Source organism: Hydra vulgaris, chromosome 12 (genome assembly GCF_038396675.1).
Source record: "Hydra vulgaris chromosome 12, alternate assembly HydraT2T_AEP".
NCBI classification, from domain to species: domain Eukaryota; kingdom Metazoa; phylum Cnidaria; class Hydrozoa; order Anthoathecata; family Hydridae; genus Hydra; species Hydra vulgaris.
In genome coordinates this window covers 51,961,600-51,985,197 of record NC_088931.1, presented here as the reverse complement: position 1 = coordinate 51,985,197, position 23,598 = coordinate 51,961,600, and the positions used below count along the sequence as shown (strand labels likewise).

At 28.4% G+C, this 23,598-nt stretch overlaps 1 protein-coding gene across 1 annotated transcript in view; it reads left to right on the top strand.

Moving 5' to 3' along the window:
* The first annotated feature begins 373 nt into the window (after nucleotides 1–373).
* Nucleotides 374–23,598, top strand: part of LOC105847042 (uncharacterized) — a 48,215-nt gene continuing 24,990 nt past the window's right edge. The window contains exons 1-4 of the mRNA XM_065813639.1: nucleotides 374–532; nucleotides 2,257–2,507; nucleotides 11,352–11,499; nucleotides 22,967–23,380. Coding sequence (XP_065669711.1) covers nucleotides 481–532; nucleotides 2,257–2,507; nucleotides 11,352–11,499; nucleotides 22,967–23,380 — 865 coding nt within the window. The 5' untranslated portion in view covers nucleotides 374–480. The remainder of the gene's footprint in view (nucleotides 533–2,256; nucleotides 2,508–11,351; nucleotides 11,500–22,966; nucleotides 23,381–23,598) is intronic.

Below are 23,598 nucleotides of genomic sequence, written 5' to 3'. Positions count from 1 at the left end.
TTTATTATAACAAGTTTACATTAATTTATTTACACTATTTACATTATTACATTATTTACAGGCAATAAAAAAAATTTAGCGAAAGCAGTTGCCTTTTAAACCTTTATATGCAAAAGCCAACTTAAATTTAGTATAAACCTTAATCGGGTTTAATAACTCTTTCTATTAACATAACTTACTGCACAATAAACTAAAAGGAATTTATTCATATGGACATATATATATATATATATATATATATATATATATATATATATATATATATATATATATATACATATATATTTACATATATATATAGATATATATATATATATATATATATATATATATATATATATATATATATATATATATATATATATAGGTATCATAGATATATTTTCCCCATGGAATGAATGGTCTCCATGTTCACGTTTATGTGGGCCAGGAAAAAAATATCGCGAACAATACTGCATTTCATCAAAATGTATTCATCAAATGGCTAAATACGAAGATCAAAATTGTACAAGCGATTGTTTTGATATACAAGGTAAGGTAAAGCTGTTGTGTTTCCTAACATTAATGTTTTTATTTAAAATCAAACTGCACAAACTTTTATCATTTAGTATAACTAAAAATATTTTAAAAAGCATGAAGAAAATCATTAAATGCTTATTTTGAAAAGATTCAAAAATGGTTATGTTGTTTATTAAGGTTTTTAAAAAATCAAGATACCTTTGTTCAATAAAGTGTAGATACTAACCTTGTCACTTCAAAATGGTAAAAGTTTAGAGAAACTAGTTATTATTAACTTAAATCAAATTATCAAAAAAGGCAAAACAAAAATCAGCTGAAGTTTATATTTATTTTTGTTGAAGTACAAAACTCTTTAAGGATATATATATATATATATATATATATATATATATATATATATATATATATATATATATATATATATATATATATATATATATATATATATATATATATATATATATATAGATATATATATATATATATTTATATATATATATATATATATATATATATATATATATATATATATATATATATGTATATATATATATATATATATATATATATAGATATATTTATATATAGATATATATAGATATAGATATATGTAGATATATTTATATATATATATAGACATATTTATATATATATAACCTGTACAAGGTCGAAAATTCTTGAAGAAATTTTTTGAAGCTTTATTAACATTTAGTATCAGTATGAAATAAAATTACCAAATCAGTATGAAATCAAATCACCAATCTAAATGTGCTTTTAATGTTATATATATATATATATATATATATATAAATATATATATATATATATATATATATATATATATATATATATATATATATATATATATATATATATATATATATATATATATATATATTTGTTGAAGTACTTGTTAAAGATTTAAAAAAGACTAAGAAAAAATCTTTGTGGCAAAAAATGTATCCAATTAAATTTTGAGAACTGTTCAAAGTTTTGTTACTTGAACTTTCAGGTTTCTTAAATTTTTATAAAATGTGAAAACTAGCTTTAAAAATATAGGGAATTGGCTGGTTTGACATAAACTATCAGGCCTATAAAAAAAGAATTACAATAATGAGCAATATTAACACTAATGCTGATGTATAGTGAGTTTTCTGAGCAAAATTATTTATTTAATCTAACAGAACTCAATAAAAAAAGTAAGAAAATGTAGTATTTTAAAAATGCAAAAAGATATAATTGAATAGGAAAACAATAAAGAAATAATTAGAAAAGATTTAGAAGTTATAACAAAGAAACAGTAAAAATGTTATATTGAATGCTGTTTGATATTAATAGTAAATTAAAATTTTTCAAATCTCTTTTGTGAATGAAACTGGTAGTGTTTTGGCACAAATCAATTGAGTCTAATTGTTGGCTCTTTAGATAATGGCAATTAGAAATGTTCAACTTCTAAACAAGTTTTTCTCACAATAGTTACTGAAATTAATAATAATTATAGAGTTTAAATGCATAAATTTTTGAAACATGTAAAACATAAGTTGCATTGATACAGAAATATCATGTAAAGCATAGATATTTCATACTGCCCAACTGAAATTAATCATAATACTTTGTTTAAAATTCTGAGGGTCTTTATCTGCTAGTGTATCTGTCTTTGAGAATCTTTTTCTGAAAAATATATATCACATTTTCTAAATATAAACTCTTGAGCATTTAAAGTTATTTTATTTTTAGAAAAGTGTGATTCAACGAATGCTATAGTTTTATTGAACAATGGAGAAACTTATAATTCAATTGATAATAACCCAAACATAATGCAAACTGTTTGTAATGGTAGCAGTCTGGTCTATAAATCTGGTATTAACCCTTATACTATTTTATCTTTAAGAATTAGATCAAGAAATAAATTTACTGTGAGCATGCGCTACCAACCTGTTTATGGAAATAACTCATGGTTCAAGTTTCCATCTCAAAGCAATGCCAAGGTAAATTTTGTTTAACCATAATATCAAATTTAACTAACTAAATTATTAATTTTTGTTTTTATTTTTTACTATTGTTTGCATCCTCAAGGTGCACAGTGTCACTACAAACAAGAAAACTCATTTATTAATTCCACATGCAACCCTCTTTCAACCTTATAAATATGAAACGAGAACCTTAATAATTATGGCTGCTGTACCCAGAGAAATAAGTTTAGCATGGTACTAACAGGGAAATGGTGGGAAACCATAGAGTCTTCTCTGTGAGTGAATTCGATACTTCTGTCATACAAAGCAAAGCAAGGGTTCTACATCTCCACATTTAATAAATGGGCAGATGTAAAGCCCTTAGTTAATAAACTGTGGTAGTATGTGTTGCATATGTAAATATATATTATGTATGTATAATAATGTATTGGTTTTTTAGTTCGATTACAATTATTTAATACTAGTAATTTAAGGTAAACTTGATAAAATAAAAAACTTTGTTTTCCATGCAAGATAGTGAGCAGTCCTTGAAATTCTGGATATTTTAACAAATTTCTGGGATTTTTTTGGAAAAGTTACTCTATGTAAATATCACTCTATTATACATCACTCTTGCAATTTTCAAGGAAATTAAAAATTTTAATAAAACTAAATTAGTTATTTATCAAATCTACTTTATTTTGTGAAATATGCATATTGTAAAAAAAATTTCAAACTAAATATTTTTTCAAAGAAAAATTTGTAAAATAATGCTTAGAAATGATCAGAAACACACATGAAAACTATCATAAATCTGACATCACAACATTTTTTTATCACAAAAAATGCAGCAATCTTCAAACAAAGTTATGATTTTCCATGAAAAAGTGGGACAGGCTTTTAAACCATCATCTCAGATTTTCTTTATACTTTGTTGAAATGGTCACTTTTATCACATAATGTAGCTGATAATTCAAAGATAATGTTTTATTGAGAAATACTTTAAAAAAAAAATCTTTTACCATGAATTCTAATATTCATGTCATGAAATTTTTTTTGGATGGTGAAAAATAGTATATTCTGTTTTATTAGTATTTTACATATATAGATCTTTATTTAAATTCAATGGTCTAAAAATTTAGAAATTACAGAATTTTTACATACATACATATATACATCATACATACATACATACATACATACATACATACATACATACATACATACATACATACATACATACATACATACATACATACATACATACATACATACATACATACATACATACATACATACATACATATATACACACATTTATGGAAGTTAACTTTATTGAATTCATTTTTATTGGGTTTTGTTTAAAAAAAAAGCTACAAAGAAATTATAAATCAATTTTCCTAGCCCTTTTGCGATTGCATTTTCTATCAACAGTATTGTAAATCCTGAAAGTCTTTCCTGTGACATTGTAGAATGCAGATAATTTACAATTAATTTTGAATTAGTTTAAATTTGTTTTGAAAATGATCATTCACAATAAGCAATGGTAATGTATATTGTTAAAAATATTCGATATACGCTATACATACATTTGGATATAATTCTTCCAAATTCCTTTCTAAATTGAATTCCAAATTCTCGATAATAGTATAATTATTTTCTAAAATATATTTTAAAATAGAAAGTTCTTTTTTAAATTCCTCCTCTTCAACATAATTTTCTAAGTTTTTGACCAGATTTGAACAATTAGTATTGAATTCATTTGTACTCATAGTTTTTAGCTTTTTATTATCGAAAAGAAAACCAAAAATTTGATTTAAAAAATTATACGATTCAAATTGTTCTCACAATGGATCTTTTACTTCATCGATTAGTTTATTAAAATAAGATTCTTTAAACTTATCTTCAGCTGTTTGAATTAGATGGTTATACTCATCATCAATTTCAGAAACGAGACCACCTATATCAATATCATCACAGCATTCAATTGGATCAATCATTGTCTATTGGTTGAATTTCTTTATTTGGTATACCAATGTTGTAATATTTCTCACTTGCTTTATTCTTATGGTCTGTATAATAACAAAAGCCTGCTAATCTCTTGAGATTACGTACTCTCTGTTTTGGCTAAACTAGGTTCTGATGATTTATCAAGACAATCTTTGTTTGTACCTAATATTTGAGTATCACAAAAAAGACCGTTTAGTGAACTGTGCTATAACATCTATATTTACCAATGCTTGTTGTGCTTCTTTTAAAATTGTTTATGAAATCATCAAAAGATAATAGCATAGCCTATGTATGTTGCAATGCAATATAAATTGCCATATTTTTTTGCTGAAGCAATTAGCTGAAAATATGAAGCTTTGATAACAAGTGTTACCGAATTGTTGTGAGCACAACAAATTCATAAGATTTTATTTGTTTTATTAAAAATGCAGCATGAGTTTTGCAATCTGGATGGCTATTTATAAGTTTATCTAGCGCAAGACTAATTTCTTTTATCTGGTATTTCATGGCTTTTATACTTTTAAAGCAATATTCCCATTGAGTATTGCTTGCACCTTCAAATTAATTTTTGAAAATTTTACTTGAATAACCTATTGCTTTGTTGATGCTGCAAAAGTCTTATATAAATAATTTAATGTAGTTAAGTAATTCTAACTTTTAATAGTGTTTTTAACATCATCATTTAAAACTAAATTGATGCTATGTCCACCACATGTCCACCATGCTTTGTTGTTAAATTCAACTTTTCACTCCCTTATATATTATCCTTTCATATTGCTTGCTTTGTCATACAGCTGACCTCGGCAATCAGCAATCTTGATTCCTAATATATAATGTTTACTAAATGTTCTCTGGTTGATGACATTATATTTACAAAGTTTAAAAAACTGTCTTGAACACTTGGCTTTGGTCCACTATTATAACATACCAAATAATGAATGACATCTGGTCTTTTTTGCAAAAATCTGGTGTAAAACCTATCATTACAGAAAAGTGTTTTGATGATTTAATATTGCTTACTATTTTATGTAAAACTCTAGAAGCTAGTTGTAAGATAATTTTGATTTGACTTTTCACAGAAAAATATGATGTAACTCTTTTTTCTGTATCAGTGATTGATTTTAAATGCATTTTGAGTTCCGGAACAAAACCAGCAAGTAATTCAATTACTCCAAAAAAATTACCATTATTTGGTTCAAAGGGTTTTTCATTGCTGCCCCTAAAAGCTAAATTTCTTTCACTTAAAAACAATAGCACTTTTACAATGCATATTAAAATTATTGGCCATCTGCATTTTTCTTAATTGAACACATCTTCATTGAGATAATTTATTCCTGTTCTGTGTTTAATGTTAAATTCTAGAGTTCGCATTAAATATTCAACATTAAATATTGATAACCATCTATATTCTTGTTCTGGTTATCAATATTTAATGTTGAAGAAAATGTGAATGAGTTGTGGCTCATTCATATTTTCTTCAAATTGAGATTTACCATTTAAATTGCATATTTCAATTACACTAGTGTTCAAAACTGACGAACTTTTGCCTAGTTTAAAAAATTTATCTGATGATGCAAGGCTATTTAATTCTGCTACTTTCCAAATCTCTTTTGCTCCTTTTTATGCATCACTTTCATTACACCTTTTCGACAGTTGAGGTAATTAAATGTTGAATGTAAATTTAATCTAAACAACAAGGGAGTTTAAAAATGTTAATAAAACTGTTTAAAAAATAAATAAAAACTAACAATTTGAAACAATAAAACAACAGAACTACTAGGTCTATTTGAAATATATTTGAAAAATATTATTTTTCAAATTAAATCGTTATCAAATTATTTAAATTTTTTTTGTTTCCATTTGATTGATTTTTAGATTAAAACTTTTCTGAAGGGAAATTTTGAGCAGAATTTCATTTTCATTTGAATGGAGTTTCATTTGATTTCATATAAATAACATATAAATGTTATTTATGCTAAGTAACCCAAAATATGCATATTTTCTTATTATATCATTCTGTATTTGCAGAAATTTTCCAGAAAGTCAAAAAAAATTTGGAAAAAATTTTTTTATTTCGTTTAAAATAGTTTTCTTCGTTTTTTCCTTCGTTTTGTCCGCGTTAAAAATAGTTTTCTCCGTTTTTTCTTGCGTTTCAAAATTTGAAAATGTTCTTCAAACTCTTAATAAAATAAGTTTTTAATAGAAAAGTAATTTAGTAATAAAGATTCTAAAGATTTGGCTTCTAGTGCTAGTTTCTTATAAAAGAGTTTCATATTAGAAAAACGCGTTTTTAATATTTGGAGCCCCTTAAATAACGGGGGTCCAGTGTGGTTGCACTTAATGCACTTGCAAAAGTATGGCTTTGTAAGACGCAATGTTCGTTGGGTAAAAATATTTTTTGTATGTTGTATTTTCAGTGGTTATCTTGAACTCAAAGTTGATATTTTATCTTGTTATTTTAGAACTTTTTTTTGTCTTTATGTGTAGTAGATAATTTGGGTTTCATTAAATTCATTTTAGGATTTTAATACATATATTGTCAGTGTATGTATGAGTGTTTTTGATGTTATATTTTGTTCTCGCAATTTCTGGACTAATACCTATAGATTTTAGCATTTTTAGATGTATTTGATGTATTTCATATTTTGATACTGCTTGCAGATAGTAACGGTGCACTATGAATCAATAAGTCCTAGTCCAAAGCCTAAGTCTAATGTTTCAGTATATTGTTACTAGTATTTCACTATGAAAGCCAAGCTTTTAGACTTCTAATTAGGTACTGAGCTAAGAAAAATTTGGGCTTGATGCGCTGCCATTGTTGGTCGGTGTTAATTTCTATATTTAAATCCAGTCAAAATTCTGTTGCTATGTTGTTAGTATAAATTTACTGATATCTGGTCTGTAGGTACAATGCAATCCAGGAAATAAGCAATTTAGGGAGGTATATTGATAATTTGGAACGAAGAAGCTCGTGATCTACTTCATCAAAGGCTTTAGCAAAGTCAAGAAATATTGCAATTAAATTTTTCTTCTTGTCTTTACTAAAATGTCAGTCTTCTATGACACACGTGATTACATCCATGGTGTTTATCCTTGGTAGGAGGCCATATTGTTTGTTGTTTTATAAAATGGTGTGGGTATTGTGGATAATAAATTTGGCTACAACTCTTTCCAATGTTTTGCAAATATGAGATGTGAGAGAAATTGGATGGAAGTTTGATTAGTTTATTGGGTTTGGTAATTTAGTGATAGGTGTTATGTTTGCAAACTTCCATTGATAAGGCCTAAATGAGTGAGACAAACACTGGTTTTATTTATTTCGTTCCACCATTGTGTTAGTGAGGCCACTATAGAATTGTTTTTTGCTGTGCCATATTTTTGATTTAATAATTTTGCATGTTGTTTTCCATCAAGATTGCTACTGTGGTACTGTTTTTGTTGGATTCAGATTAGTTTCCTAATGTCAGTTGTCATTTATGGTTTATCATTGACAATTTTGGTTATTTTTAGTAGTTGGTGATAATTTTCTCTCTAAATAATGTGTTGGTAGAATAAGTCAAGTGCTATCTATCCATTGTCTTAGAAAAAGTTTAATAAATGACTTAGGATAATTTGTTTCCAACTTGTTTGTCTCAGAGCTTCTGCAGTGTCTACAATTTTACCAGACCTGTATATATTGTGATCTGACTTCCCAAGAAGTGGAAGGTTTATGCTTTTGTATTCTGTTAGAGCGTTCATAAGTATTATATCTAAAACACAATTTTGTCTTGTTGGTTGGTTATTCAATTGGTGAAGACTATGTGCGTTGGTTTATATTTTTAGTGTTAAAATCGTTAAAGTCAGCAGTTACATTTATCAGAGGTTTGTTATTGGGTGTATTCCTAGAGTTCATGCTACAATGCAGGGCGATTAACCTTGTGGCAACCATTGGGAGTAGATTCTTACTAGAGTAAGCTCAAGTTTTCCAATTTTGTTGTGGTCTTTGACCCAAATTGGTGACCTACTTTTAGTTGGTGTAAGTGCTGTAAATTTTGGAGTCCCTCCGCCTATTTGGGTTGTGCATTCATTTCTTATTTTGTAATACTTGTCATTAATTTTGTTAAGTACTATGGTTTTGTTTTGCTCATTCAACCAGGTTTCCATTATGCACACTAGATCAGCTTCAGTGTCTTCCATGACTTGGTTAATTAATTGGATTTTGTTACAAATTGATAAGGCGTTTGTTACAAGTATAGATGGTAGGTATTTGGTTTTTGCTGGTTAAAATTTGGCTGCATTTAAGTTAAGTGTTTTTTGGCCGAGCTTTGTTTGAGGGGATTGACAGGACTTACATAGCAACTTGGTAGCTTCCGCTGTAATAGTTCATTTTTGATGAAGGGTTTGTTTTACAGTATTGACAAATGAGTATCTTTGATATTGTTTTATATTGTTTTACAGTATTGTTTTACAGTATTGACAAATGAGTATCTTTGAATATTGTTAACTAATATTTTCTTTGTCAAGTCAACATACCTTAGTGCGTTTAATATTATAACAAATCTATATTTGTCTTTATTCTCTGCAGTTTCAAGCACTTTATTGGCTGCTTGTCTTTTTATAAGCAGTTCTCGGTATTCAGATTGTTCTGCTGGTGTGTGGTCTGCACAGATTGAAATGTATGCATAATCAAAGTTTGCTAGTTTCTTTGCTGCTGCAAGTATGGCATTATTGTTTTCGAAAGATTCAAGTTTTATGACAAGTGGTTCAGGCTTATTTTGATTTCCGTTAGATTTGGGTTTTTCTAACATGCTTTGATTTTATAATTTGAGTTTAAATCTCGATTGTTCCTTAGAGTTTGTTTGTAAGTTGGGTATCACTTTTCTTAGGATTGCCTGGCATGCCAAATATGACAACGTTTTTTAACATAGACTTTTGCAAAACTTTCTTCTTAAATTTTTTTCAAGGCTCGGTTTAATGAAGTGACATCTTGTTTTAGTATGTATAGCCATTGGTCAAGTAGAGCAACTAAAGGTTTAGTACCACTGTATAAAATTATCAGAATGTATAAATATATAATGATATATAGTATAAATATATTCATGTGATAAACTTCCTTTATATATATGGTTTCCATAAGTATGTGCAAGAGCTTATGCTTATCCAAAGAAAAAAACAACAACAACAACAACAACAAAAAAACAGAATAAAAGCAAGCAGATAGGAGAATGAGTAATGGACGCAAATTCAGAAAGTGAATAGAAAGAAAAACTTAAAACTGAGAGAAAAGAAATCTTTAAAAATGCCAGAAAGAAATAAAAAAGACTAGTTTACATATAGTAACAGGCTAATTTACATTTAATAACAGGTTAAAAACTACAAAAAAAAACTAGTTGAATCCTCGAAGATAAATATATCCAGACTTAAAACTATAAGAATGGATAAAGTAGGCAATCTTGAAAAGTCCTTTCAAAAGTTTAAACGATACTGAACAAATATAGATATTTTAACAAAAAAAGTATATTGAAAAAAGTATATATATATTTGAGGTTATGAAGGCAAATAGTAAAATAAAATATAGTAGAAGAAGTTCTTGAGGAGTGTGTATTAAGTGTAGAATAAATAGTTTTAGTATTAGGTATTAAGTAAAAAATAAAAAGTCCAGCAACTTAGGCTTATGGAAAAAATGTGACTTAAGGATTCAAAGGCTTAAGGCGAAAAAAAAGGGAATTATTTAAAGATCTATTTGGGGCTTGGTGATAAGACTAAGTTTGTCTTATTCTAGCCTCAGTCATGTGAATATTTGTTTTTATAAATTACAGTTGTAAGTTATTTTTTTATTGGCAAATAAATAAAGTTATTGTTTTAGGTAATTTTGCAAGAGACCTCATTTGCCATACAAGAAAAATCCAGAGTTTATGCATCCTTATTTACTAACAATTTGTTTTACTGGCGAAGTAGATACAATTGTTGATGAGTTTCTAAAAGTTTGGTGTAGAGAGTTTGCAATTTAGGAATATAGAAACAAATAAAAATATTCATAAAACAAGAACATCTTTTTTAATCAGAAAAGTTTACAAAGAAGCAATAAAAAGCTACAATGGCTCCAAAAATAAGTTGTTCACCATCTATAATATTTGAGATTTGGCTAAAATTAATGAAAAAGCTGTGTTAAGGTTTTCAATTAGGCTTGACAAAAACTTTTAGTAAACAAAATTAAAGCATAATTTAATTTTTAAAACAAGAAAAACACAAATTTTTAATAAAACAAAACAAACACTATACCAAATAAAATTGCTGCAGTTGTAGTGAGTAAATAATAATTGAATGTTTCTTAACATTGATGTAAAAAGCCCTTACATTTAATGTATTCATCATTTTAATTTCTCGAACAGTAGAAAAATCTATATATAGTCTAAGGTATCTGAGCTAAAAAATTAAATGTAAAATTATAAATAATATTATTTTATGTGAAGATTTCTGTCTTAACAGAAAAATAACAGTAAAATGTAAGTAAGCAATTATAGTTTATAGAATTAAGGTTTTTTAACTTGATAACAATAGATTGTTATCAAGTTGGTAATATTATTGCGATTTTAATTTTATTAATTAACTAAATTTTAATTTCAGTTAATTAACTAAAATTTTAATTTTATTAATTAACTGAAATTTTAATTTTGTTAACTAACTAAATAAAGATTGTGTTGAATGAGTAAATTTAAATACATGAATTGTTGTTCATGTATTTAAATTTGCCACTGAATGATTAATTTTTTAAAATTTCTTAAAATGGTGTAATCAAGGTAAAACTATTTTAGCTTTCACAACTGTTTACATCTTTTTCCACTGGTTCACAAACATTGAGTTTCAATAAATTTCATGCATTTTTTTTAGCAAGCATTAACTCTAACTAAGTATGCTACTGTTGGGTTGATGTCTCTGACCAAATATGATTTTAATTTTACTGTCGAAGGTATTGGTTATGAAATTGTTTGCTCTACAAGCAGTTGTTTTCAAGGATATCTTTTAGGATGCTTTTTTTGTAAGTCTTTTTTAACATAATCTTTGATTGCTGTTGTTAAATCTTTATACAGATTTTAATATTATTATTATAAATATATTATAGATTTAAAAATGTATAATAATAATAATATTTATAGGTATAAATATATTATAAATTTATGTATATTAATAACAATAATAATAATAGTAATATATATATATTTATATATATATATATATATTTATTTATATATATATAATGTGGTAGTGGTGTAGTGGTTGAGCACTTGCTTTATAAGCAAGAGGTTCCAAGTTCAATCCCCAATGCGTCCCTTGAAGTACCGCGCTCAACTTGTTTCACTGTGCAGCAACCTTGTCTGTATATGTATATATATATATATATATATATATATATATATATATACATATATATATATATATGTATATATATATTTTATTGTTTATATATATATATATATATATATATATATATATATATATGTATATATATATATATATGTATATATATATATATATATACATATATATATATATATATATATATATATATATATATATATATATATATATATATATATATATATATGTATATATATATATGTATATATATATATGTATATATATATATGTATATATATATGTATATATATATATATACATATATATATATACATATATATATATACATATATATATATATATATATATATATATATATATATATATATATATATATATATATATATATATATATATATATATATATGTATATATATAATGCTTTTATTGTTTACTCTGATTATTTCGCTCCATATTTTTTAATTAAAATGGTAAAGAAACTTGCTTGAATTGATTGATTATTTCGCTCCATATTTTTTAATTAAAATGGTAAAGAAACTTGCTTGAATTGATTGAAGAAAAAATAATTCACATTTGAAAGCTTGTAATAGTTTACTGATACCACGCTATGCAAGGACTTTATGATTGTTAATCAGCTTTTATGCTATGTCTTCAACAAAGTTGATACTCTGCCCTTTGAAGTTATGGTTAGGATTGTTTCTTGCTTCTTTACTGACAAAGAAATTGAAATAGCACTTTCAACCTTTTTGTCAATAGATCCTGTTAAAAAGATAACTAAATCCAAGTGTTCGTCGAAAAATAAAGGTCCCAATAAAAAAATAAAATATGTCCACAATATAAAATGTCCTGAATTCCATGCAAAAGATTTGTCACATCTTCCCTTTGTGGATACTGATTTCATGGATGTCACTATTATATCGCAGCAGATACACCGCATGCAGGCTGACATTCCTAATTTTTGTGCCACAGGTAATGCAATGAATGTAAATAGCAACTTAAATTCCACAAGTTCTCACTCTGTTGAATGTGCTACCCCCCCTTGCTTCTTACCTGACTGAGCTAGTTAATAATATGACTATGTGTAATAATATGAGCTAAAATCTTTTTTGAATCAATTCATGGAGTCGATCAGTAAAAGGTTACGTAATTTATTCACTGATCTTGAGAAACCTGTTAAATCCATTTACAAGAAACACAAACAGACCCAACTTTCTATTTATGACAAGCAGACCCTACTTCCTGTCAATGACTGGCAATTCCTTCCAACTGCTAATGTAAAATCAACCATCCTTGATCCCTACCCTCAAACTCAAGTTAATTCTTTATCTAATTCAACTAACAAAATTGAGCTAAATTCGATATCAAAGGACTCAATTACTGATGCACACTTATTTGTTGATCATGCTAATAACTGTGGTAATGATTTTCACTTATCTGGTCATCCTTTATCTTATGAGACCTCTCAACCAGTATTGGACCCTGTTGATTTCCAAACTGTTACTCATCTGAAGATTGTGATCCAAAATTTCGTTCTCCATGTAGTAGTCTCCTAGTTGATTTTTGTAGTGATGAACATCTTGTTACAGCTGATATCTGTCTTCCACATAATTCCTTTACCTTTGTTAGTGAAGCATGGGGCACCTTTTCTTGGGTTGATTACTGCCTTGTCTCCCAAAGTTCTCTATGCAATGTTAATAACTTCGAAATAATTCAGTAAACTAGTTCATCTGATCATTTACCTTTAATGTTTGATATCTTGTTTAAAATTAATATATCTTCTTCCTCTACTGCCACCCCCTTACTTCGACATGATCTCCTAAAATAAGTTTTAATGCTTTGTTGACCATTATGATAAAGGAGTATACTTCTACTGTGTTTAACTTAGTGTCTTCAATTAACATGGGTCAGTTTGAAGTAATTAATTGTGGTAATGTACATTGTAACTCACATGAGCATGTTAAGCAGATTAACCACCTGTGCAATATCCTGAATAAATATCTTACTCAATCTTCATCTCAATGTCTTAATTATTCTAAATCAAGTTTAAATAGAAAACAATCTATGGCAGGTTGGACAAATTATGTAAAAGATGCTCATAAGTCTGCTAAAGATGCGTTCTGTTTATGGCATAGCTATAATAAACCAAAATTTGGCCCAATCTTCAATCTTTTTAAAAATTCAAGAGCCTTATATAAAATGCCATTCGTTTCTGCAAAAAAAAGAAGATACTATAAAGGCAGTAAAGCTGGCGAACAGTTTAGCAAATAAGAACTATACCAGTTTCTGGTCTACTGTGACTTGTATTAGCAGCAATAAATGTAGTTTTCCACCTTCTATTGACTCTGCCTCAGGTCCTGATAATGTATACCACATGTGGTATAATAACTATTCCATCCTGTTCAACTCAGTCAAGCCAACATGCAATATAAATGACAACTTTATAGTTAAACACTGTAATCTTCTTAAAAATCATGCCTATCTTGTCACTCCTGATGAAGTCCAATCTATCATAAATCATATGTCCTGTGAAAAAGCAGCTGACCATTTTGTTTTCATTGTTTGCTGACCATTTTTTTTTCATTTCAGTTTGTTGTCATTGTGTTTTTCCTCCATGCTTTGCCATGGATACATGCCTATTGGTGCTTTACACTCTGTTATTTCTCCTGTGGTTAAAGAAGAATGGTGACATCTCCGATTCTGCTAATTATTGTCCAACTGCTTTGGTGACAATTTTCTCCAAGATTTTAAAACATATTTTTGTCTTAAGCATTAATGAAAGTTTCACTGGGACTCCCAACTAATTCAGATTTAAGAAAAACCATAGCACTTTTATGCCAGATCTTAATTTAAAATTTTTTTTTACCTATTACATGGCTCAAATATGCATGTGGCATTTATTGACATTAGTAAAGCCTTTGATAGACTTCGCTTTGATACACTATTTATGAAAATATCTAAAATTATCTCTGGTGTAACTTTACGCTTATTCATTGTCTGGTATGTTGGTCAAACAGCTCAGTTCCTTTGGGGTGAAATATTATCCAAAACATTTAATATCAGTAATGGAGTGCGACAAAGAGGTGTACTGTCTCCTCATCTATTTAATATATATATTAGTGATCTTAGTGTTTTACTCAATAAAACTACCGTAGGCTGTTGGTTGGGTCCTTCTCTTGTTAACCAGTTTCTTTATGCTGATGATATTGTCCTGTGTGCACCCTCAACCAAAGGTCTCCAGATCTTACTTGACTTATGCTACAGTTATGCTGTGAAACATGATATAGTTTACAACAATATTAAGTCTCAAATAATGTTTTTTGAAGTTTATAAACCCTTTGTAAATAGCCCTTGTTTCACATTTCTGGCATGGTTCTCACATACACTAGTCAATATAAATACCTGGGTCATTTGATCTCAAACGATATGCAGGATGACACAGATATTTTAAAACACGTGTGCATTATGCATGCTAAAGCTAACCTCATCCGTAGAAAGTTTAGGTCTACATAAATACAAGCAAAGATCATGTTATTTAATGCCTTTTTGCAGCCCAATCTATGGATGTCAGTTTGGAGAAAAGATTTATTCCATTGCCTATGAGTTGCATATAATAATGCACTTTGCTTGATATTAAACAAACCACCATGAAACAGTGCTAGTAAATTATTTGTGAAACATGGTGCCCATACACTTAATGTTGTTATTTGCAAGCAACAATACTCCCTGTTACTGCTGCAGAATAGTGAGAACCTTCTTATAAAAGCTTTTGTTAACTCAGACAGGTTCTTGCAGTCTCCACTGATGTTTAAATGAAGAGCTGAGTTATATTTATAACACTTTAATTTCTTATCTTTAATTTTTTTTTTTTTTTTTCTTTGGGTTTTGTTTATATTCAAGTGCATTAGTCTTTGTTTTATTCTAATCCACTTTATTTTACCCATTGTATATTTATTATATTGGGCCTTGAGCCTGTCAATAAATTTGATTGATTGATCTAAATTGATCTAAATAAAGTATTTTCATGTGTTGGCATTATAAAAAGTTGTTAAAAAGTTACTTGGTTATAAAATTTGTACTTTGTAATCAGCTAAAACAATTTTTTTTATTTTTTCATTATATAGATCTGGTCATTATCAGGGTTATGTTATTAATAATATCAGGTTATTATATTATTCAGATCAGGATCAAGATCATCCTGCTACTGGTAACATGTAGTGACTACCAACTACCACATGTCAAGGGGCCTAGCAAACCTGCTTTTCTAGGCTAGTAACTATTTAAAGTTAATTTTGATCTAAAATACCATCTGCCTCTTGGAACACTTAGTTAAGAAAAGGCAAAATTGAGAAAAATTTTATTTTAATTCTGATTCACTCCCAACAAAGCCTTGTTGGCAAGCAAAAAGTTGTAGGTTGTATGAGTCAGGAAAATATGAAAATAGGAGAGAGTTCTAAAGGGTTGAAGTGCGGGAAAAAAAATAGATGTATAAAAGTTTTTTGAGCAAGCAGAGACAGATAGAGTAAAAAAATAAGACTTTGCTGAATGACAAGTCGAGTGAGAATGAGTTTTGGTTGATGAAACTAGAAGCGATAGCTCCTTTGATTAACAACCATGAAAAGAAAAGAGATGCAACTTTACAATTATGGAAGAGAGGCTCAAGCTTGTCAAATAGAATCGCTCCAACTATGCTTACAATGTGTTTTTGGACCTTGTTTAAAAGAAAAAGAGCATCCTTAGAAGAACCAGCCCAAACATAACAACACCATTCCATACATGGACGAATAAGAGTTTTGTAGAGGTAGAGAATGGATAGGGAGTAAGAAAATGGCAAGCGCAATAAATAGAAACAACCTTAGCAGATGTTAATTTATCAATCAATTGTGTATATGGCTTCTATGAAAAACATAGTAAATTATAATCCAAGAGTATGTAAAGAAGAGGACTCAGTGTGAGGGGTGCCATTCATCATTATAGGAATATTGACAGTATTTTAGACATCATCGTATGTGTTTTAAACATACGATGATGTCTAAAACTCAGTTATATATCCAAATAAAAATGCTCATCTTGGACAAATGTTACTGCATCAGGCTACTATCATAAAAACCCTTTAATGGAAAGGCTTTAGGGGTAAGTAAAAAATTTCTATTCACCAGCCTTGCACCCCTTTTTTTAATTAATAGATTGATATAGAAGTAAACCCATGTTAACCTGCCTTTCTGCCTATTACACTATGTAACACAATTTTTGTTCCTGGCTTCTAAATGTTATATTTTAATAGCTTATGTCTAAAGTATGTGAAAAAATGACTTCATTAAGCACAAACCTTGCTTACATGGCAACAGCATGAAGAAAACTTGTTTTTTTGTGAAAATAGAAAGATTTTTTTTCATTTTTGTCATTATGCTAAGGATAAAACAAAAATTGCACAAGAAATAGACTAACACAGTTGGAAACCACTCAACAAGGTTCAGAAATGTTTAGATTTTCTAGATTTACAATTGTACTGTGAATCACTTTCTCAAAGTAGGAACTATAATAATTTGAGGACAAGAAATTTCAAAATATGGAACAATTTCAAGATGGAACATATCAAGATGGAACATATTCAAGAATGGAACATCAAGATGGACTACAGCACACAACTTATAACAAAACTTTGTAAGTTACAACCCCTTGACATGAACTAGATCTAAAGCATTGAAATTTTATGAAAATAAATTAAAACATATCTAAGCGAGAAGCAACACATATCTGCATATGTATCAGAATGAATTAGCTGGAGTCAAACAACCTCTTAATGCCATATCAAATAAATAACATCTTTTCAACTACAAGCTGTTATCTTTTTAGCCTGCAATATCACAAATTGGAATCTTAGTTCAAGACACTGTGATTTTATACTTGAACAGCTACTTTTGGAACGTTCAAGAATGTTCTAGAAAGTTCTGAAAGTTTCTTGAAAGTTCTAGAAGTTTCTTGAATGTTCTAGAGTGTTTAGGAGAGTTGTAGAAACATCTGGACAACTCTAGCAGTTCAGAAATATTATAGGAGGAATTTTTTATTAGAACTTTAGATTGATAAGCAGGAATAAGACAAGTACATAACATATTTTTTAGGATGTGTTATTGTTAGGATATAGGTTATTGCTCAGAATTGCTTAAGATTTATGGTTGAAACTAATAAGTTCTCTAATAGTTTAAAGCATAATAACTAAAAATATTACCTTTAAAAAATCATTGTTATTATTATATTGTTTCAATCTATTTTTTACAAATATTTACTGCCTTTGAAGTAACTTTTTATCCATCAAATTTTATGTTGGCTGTTCCATCTTCTTATGATAAAAAATATTCTGATGAATCTCTTATGATGAAGAATGTTTTGTTCTATGTTTGTTTTTCAAGGCTGCAAGCAGCCACTATTAAGTTGGGAGTTACTATAAAGCAAAGAATAGAGTTAAAGAGCAAGCAAATGGTTGACAGAAGTTTTGAAAAGTTGTAACTTGTATGAGTCAGGAAAACACAAAGATGGGAGAGAGTCCTAAAGGGTTGCAGTGTGGGAAAAAAAACTAGATAACAGTTTTCTGAGCATACTGAGATAGATACAGAAATAAGATGAGACTTTGCTGAATGACGAGTCATGGGAGAATGAGTTTTAGTTTATGGAACTAAAGGTGATTCTTTGAGCAGCAACCATGATAGCATTTGTAGAAGAGAGATAGAGATGCAACTTGACCATGATGGGAGAGAGGCTCAAGCTTGGGAGATATAGTAGGTCCACATGCGCTTACAATGCGTTTTCGGACCTTGTAAAGAAAAAGATAAAGAGCATCATTGGACGAACCAGCCCAAATATAATAAAAAAATGAGGTGGTGAATAAGAGATTTGTAAAATTAGAGCAATTGATTTTATATATGGTTTCCATGAGAGGTCAGTAATGAAGGATAATCGAAGAGACTTAAAAAAAAAGACTCAATGAGTGGCCTGCTATTCATCAATATAAGAATGATTACAGTATTGCAATAGTTATTTGCTGTAAATAACTGAGTTTAGTTGCAGTTGAAATTTACTAGCCACTGCAAGCCCCAATCTGTTATAGAAGTGAGATCAAATCCAAGATTGAGTGCCTGTTCTAAGTCATCATTAAAAAGAGCCACTTTAGATATAAGATTGTCCGGAAGGTCATTGATGTAGATAAGAAACAAAACCGGATCAAGGATAGAACCTTGAGGTACCCTAAAAGTTACTGCAAATGAAGAAGAGTGTTAATAAAGTGATTGGAAAGAAAAAATTTGATAATCTTAAACTTTCCCAGATACACCATATGAAGCAAGCTTATGAAGAAGACCAGCATGCCTAACTTTATCAAAAGCTTTAGATATTTCAAGAGCTGTAGCCCTAGCCTCCATTAAATGCACAATAAAGTCTTTTAGTTACAACAGTTAGCAAATCAGCCGTAGAGCAAGAAGATCGAAAAACTTTTTGATTGTTCGACAGTAAGTTATTTGACTTAAGACGTGACATGATGATCAAAGATTTGTAGACCTTGCTAATAGCAGATAGAAATATGATTGGAAAATAATTGGGGGGGGGGGGGTCTAAATGTTTTCTAGATTTTTTGAAAATTGGAACCACAAATGCTATTTTCTAGCAGGCAGGAAAACAAGACTCAGTCAAGCACTTATTAAATAGTTTAGAGAGAACAAAAATAATTTTTGAAGAACATTTTTATAAGACTATGACAGGAATGTTATCTGGACTACAAGCTGTAGAAGAGTTTAATGGAGATATGACTTCAGCAATGGAAGCTGGAGTGGTTTGAATGTCTAACAATGGGTTAACCTGTTTAATTAGAATGAAAGGAAGAGAACGGCCATAAGATTCAAGAATTGAATTAGAAGAAAAGTTCTTTGCAAATAAACTCTGCCTTATCCTTGGAAGAGGTAATAAAATCAGTCCCATGAATGAGAAAGGGAATGTTAGACCTACCTTTGTTAATTGCACTGTTGAAAATTTTCCAAAGTCTCTAGATCCTAACTTCTGACATAAGATACAAGATTTAGTGAACTGAGAGTAATGGAGTTTAGCATCAGACAGTACCTTTTTACATTAATATCTTGCAATAGACATTTGTTTACAAGAGAGTTGTTTTTTTAAAAAAGATGAAAAAAGTGATTACGGTAATATATATCAGCTGCACAAGAAGTTGAAAACCATGGAGTATAATGAGGCTTGGCTTAGAAATGACAAGAAGGGATAAAAGCTTCCATTCCTGCCTGGATCCATGAGGTTACATAGGAGGCGCATTTATCAGCAGAGAGAGAAAATAATTTTTTTTTTAGGTGCCCCGAGAAGACCTTAAGTTTTTATTACAGAGCACCACAGAAGAACATTTGAAAGGAAGTTCATGCCTTCTTCCTTACTGAAATTATAAAACTTACCCAGAGGTGGATGAAGTTAGGAAAGCTATTTCTCTTTATCGATCAGCCATTACTATTGTTATTGGTGACTTTGTTCATGAAATGTTCATCACACTAAATGGCTCGACTTTAGTACCACTAGCTCTGCAAGCACAAAAGTTCAAAGATTTTGTCTCAATCTTTTACTTAAATTATTTAAAATATGATTCATTTTCCAGACGAACCTAATCATTTTTAGTCTTTAATTAGTGTCTTGTCATTGATCCTAGCTGATTCTCAGTTTCTCCTTCTCCTTTAAGTGGTTCAGATCATGCTATGATCTTTATCTTATACTTCTTCTGTATCTGGTTCACCCTAAGATTGTATTTCCCACTTCTAATTTCAGGCTGACTGGGATTCTTTTTGTGATTTTTTTCCTGATGGTCCTTGTGCTAATATCTATTGTCTTTCTACTGAAAATTGCACCTTCTGCATTATCTCAGGAATTCAGATATTTATGGAGATTTTTATTTATTGTTTTCTAGTCAAGCCTGACTTTACCCCATAGTTTTCTCCTTTTTGTTCTGCTGTTATTTCTAAATGTAAACATTTCATCTTTTTAATTCAAATCTCTTTACAACAAACATCTTTTTATCATTGTAAAAAATTTATTACAAACAGAACTGTTAACAAACTTTTCTTCTAATACATATTATAAATCTAATGACCGCACTCTTCTTGTCAGAAAAACAGCTTGATCTATTGTTAGACAATTGATTTGGGTCATTAGAATGATCATTAGCTGTAGAAGACTTGAAGTTTAAGTAGAAAACTTATTTTTCACATAAATTTTAATAAGTGCTTAACTTAATCTTTTTTTTTGCCTGACGAGTTGGCATCTGTGAAACCATTTTTAAAAAACTCCAGAGATCGCTTTGATCCATCTAGCTATTGTCCAATCAGTCTTATTATTATTTTTAGTAAGGTCTTTAATTAAAAACAATATCTTATCTTGAGTCTGTCAACTTACTCTGTGACAATTAGTACAGATTTTGGTCCTCTTTTTTTATTATTGACTTGTTATAACAGAAAGGTTCTACCATTTTTATATTAACCCCTCCTCCTCTATAACTAATCGTCCATTGATGTATGTTCGTTTAGCTTTGCTTATCCTTAATATCCATGATTTTTTAAACTAGTGAAATTCAATGTTTTTGTTAAAAAGATATCAAGTTTTAAATAGATAGACAACAAGAAATTGTTTAAGAATCAAACCAAGTACATATTCGCTGTCTTTAACTCCCTACCCTTGTATGCATTTGTACGTTTTTTGGATAAACCCCCCTCTCTCTCACCCCTTCCCCCCCCCCCCTCCTTCCATCATCCCATATTTGCATACGTACTTTACGAAAAATCCCTAAGTATTACCATAATATTATAGTTGTCCTTGAAGTAAAGCATTTACTTTTATTTCCTGTAACTTAAGAAAAGGTTCCAATTTGGGTCTTGTATTGTTTCTCATCTATATCAATAATTTTTCTGATAATCTAACCCTCTAAGGTCTATTTATTGATAGCAAAAACTTGTTACCTTTTGATTGCAGGATTTTGAACAGGATGTTTGATATTGAATTGGATCTTTTTTCTGCGACAGCTTAGAGCTTTCAGTAATTGTTTAAGCTTAACTGAAATACCTAAAGTTGCCTCTCTTTTATGTACTTGCTATTTTTTCACTACCGATTCCGTTTTCTTTCTCCTAAACTATATATTTTATTTTTCATTTTCTATATATTTTACTGTTTTTCAACTATTGTCATATTTGGAACTGTATATATAACATAGTATAGATGCTATTTTTTATATTACATGTAAAGTTATTATTAATTGCGAAAATAAATGTAACAGTATATATATATATATGTTATAGAGTGTGTGTCAAAACATATATGTCAAATATTAGAACAGCAAGTAAAATTTCTAATTGTTGAAGAAACAAAAAAAGTTGTAAAAAGTATATTTTTTTGGATGGCATGTATTTATTTTTAGCCAGTCTTTTCTTTTTAAAAGTTTTCTGAAAATCCAAAAACATACATTAAAAAGTGAAATCCAAACACATGTTTTAAGAATAAAAAGAACAAGGTTAAAAACACAAACATAGAATTTGAAAAAAACGTTTTTAAATGATTTCAATATCCAATTTTGCCTCAAATAATGTTTTGTAAAATTGGCTATTTTGGGTTGATTGTGTATATCATGTCTTCATTGTAATTTTTAATGCATGATGTTGATGGTATTATAGCTTGTAGTAGATGGGTTAAAATTTTTCAGATTTGTTAGTTTATTTTCTTATTTATATTCTTTTTTGGTGGGTTGTTTTTTTGGTTAACACTTTAAATTTGCTAATTTTTACCTTTTTACCTTTATATCCAAGTATCCAATGATATTAAATTTAATTTTATTTAAAATTAATTTTTGAAAATTTGTAATTATTAAAAATCAAATACTTTTGAAAGTATACATAGTAATTTTTGAAACATTATCTACTTAAATTGAAAAATATAAAAACATATAATTTTTAATTTTTACCTCTTGAAAATTCAGTGTATGAAATGGATGATCAAAAAATAAATGTGTTTGTTTTAAAAATCTTTTTAAAACTGATATCTGAGTTTGAAAACAAAAATTAATATTAACACTGTAGTAATGTAGCTTAAATTTGTTTTAGCTTTACCAAAAGCCATCTCATTTGGAAACTCTTTTATTAGTCGGTTCTTGTCTGACCCTACTTTACCAGTTATAGACACTTTTAATTGCACTACAATGGCTGCACCTTTTTATTATTCAACCATGTATGCAGTTAATAGAATCAACGGCAAAACATTATCACAAAATCAAAGTAAAAAATTATATGTAAAATATTCTCTAAAAAATAATAACCTGTACTATGGGATTCAAGGTTTAACTATAACTGCCAATTTTAAGTCAGCTAATGAAATGGCATCAGTATTTAAAAGAATAACATATATGGGTTTGGCTTACTACTATGGGGCATTTGACTGTTATGGACAAGTAAGTATAATAAATGGCACAAAATTTGGTAACTTTGATAGAGCTCATCTTGAAGTTCTTTATACTCACGGTAAACTTTTTTTTCTTCCAAATAGTTTGTTATATTTCAGTAACACTTTTTTTATCATATACTAAATTAATGTTTTCTTATGTATGCAATATAAGATATGTATGATACCATTTTTTTATGAAGTCCCAGAAAAAAGTTTATTCACCTGTTACACTTTTGCTAAGTAGAGATACATTAAGCTACTACCTTGTGGCTTTTGTTTTAAAATATTGTAAAAA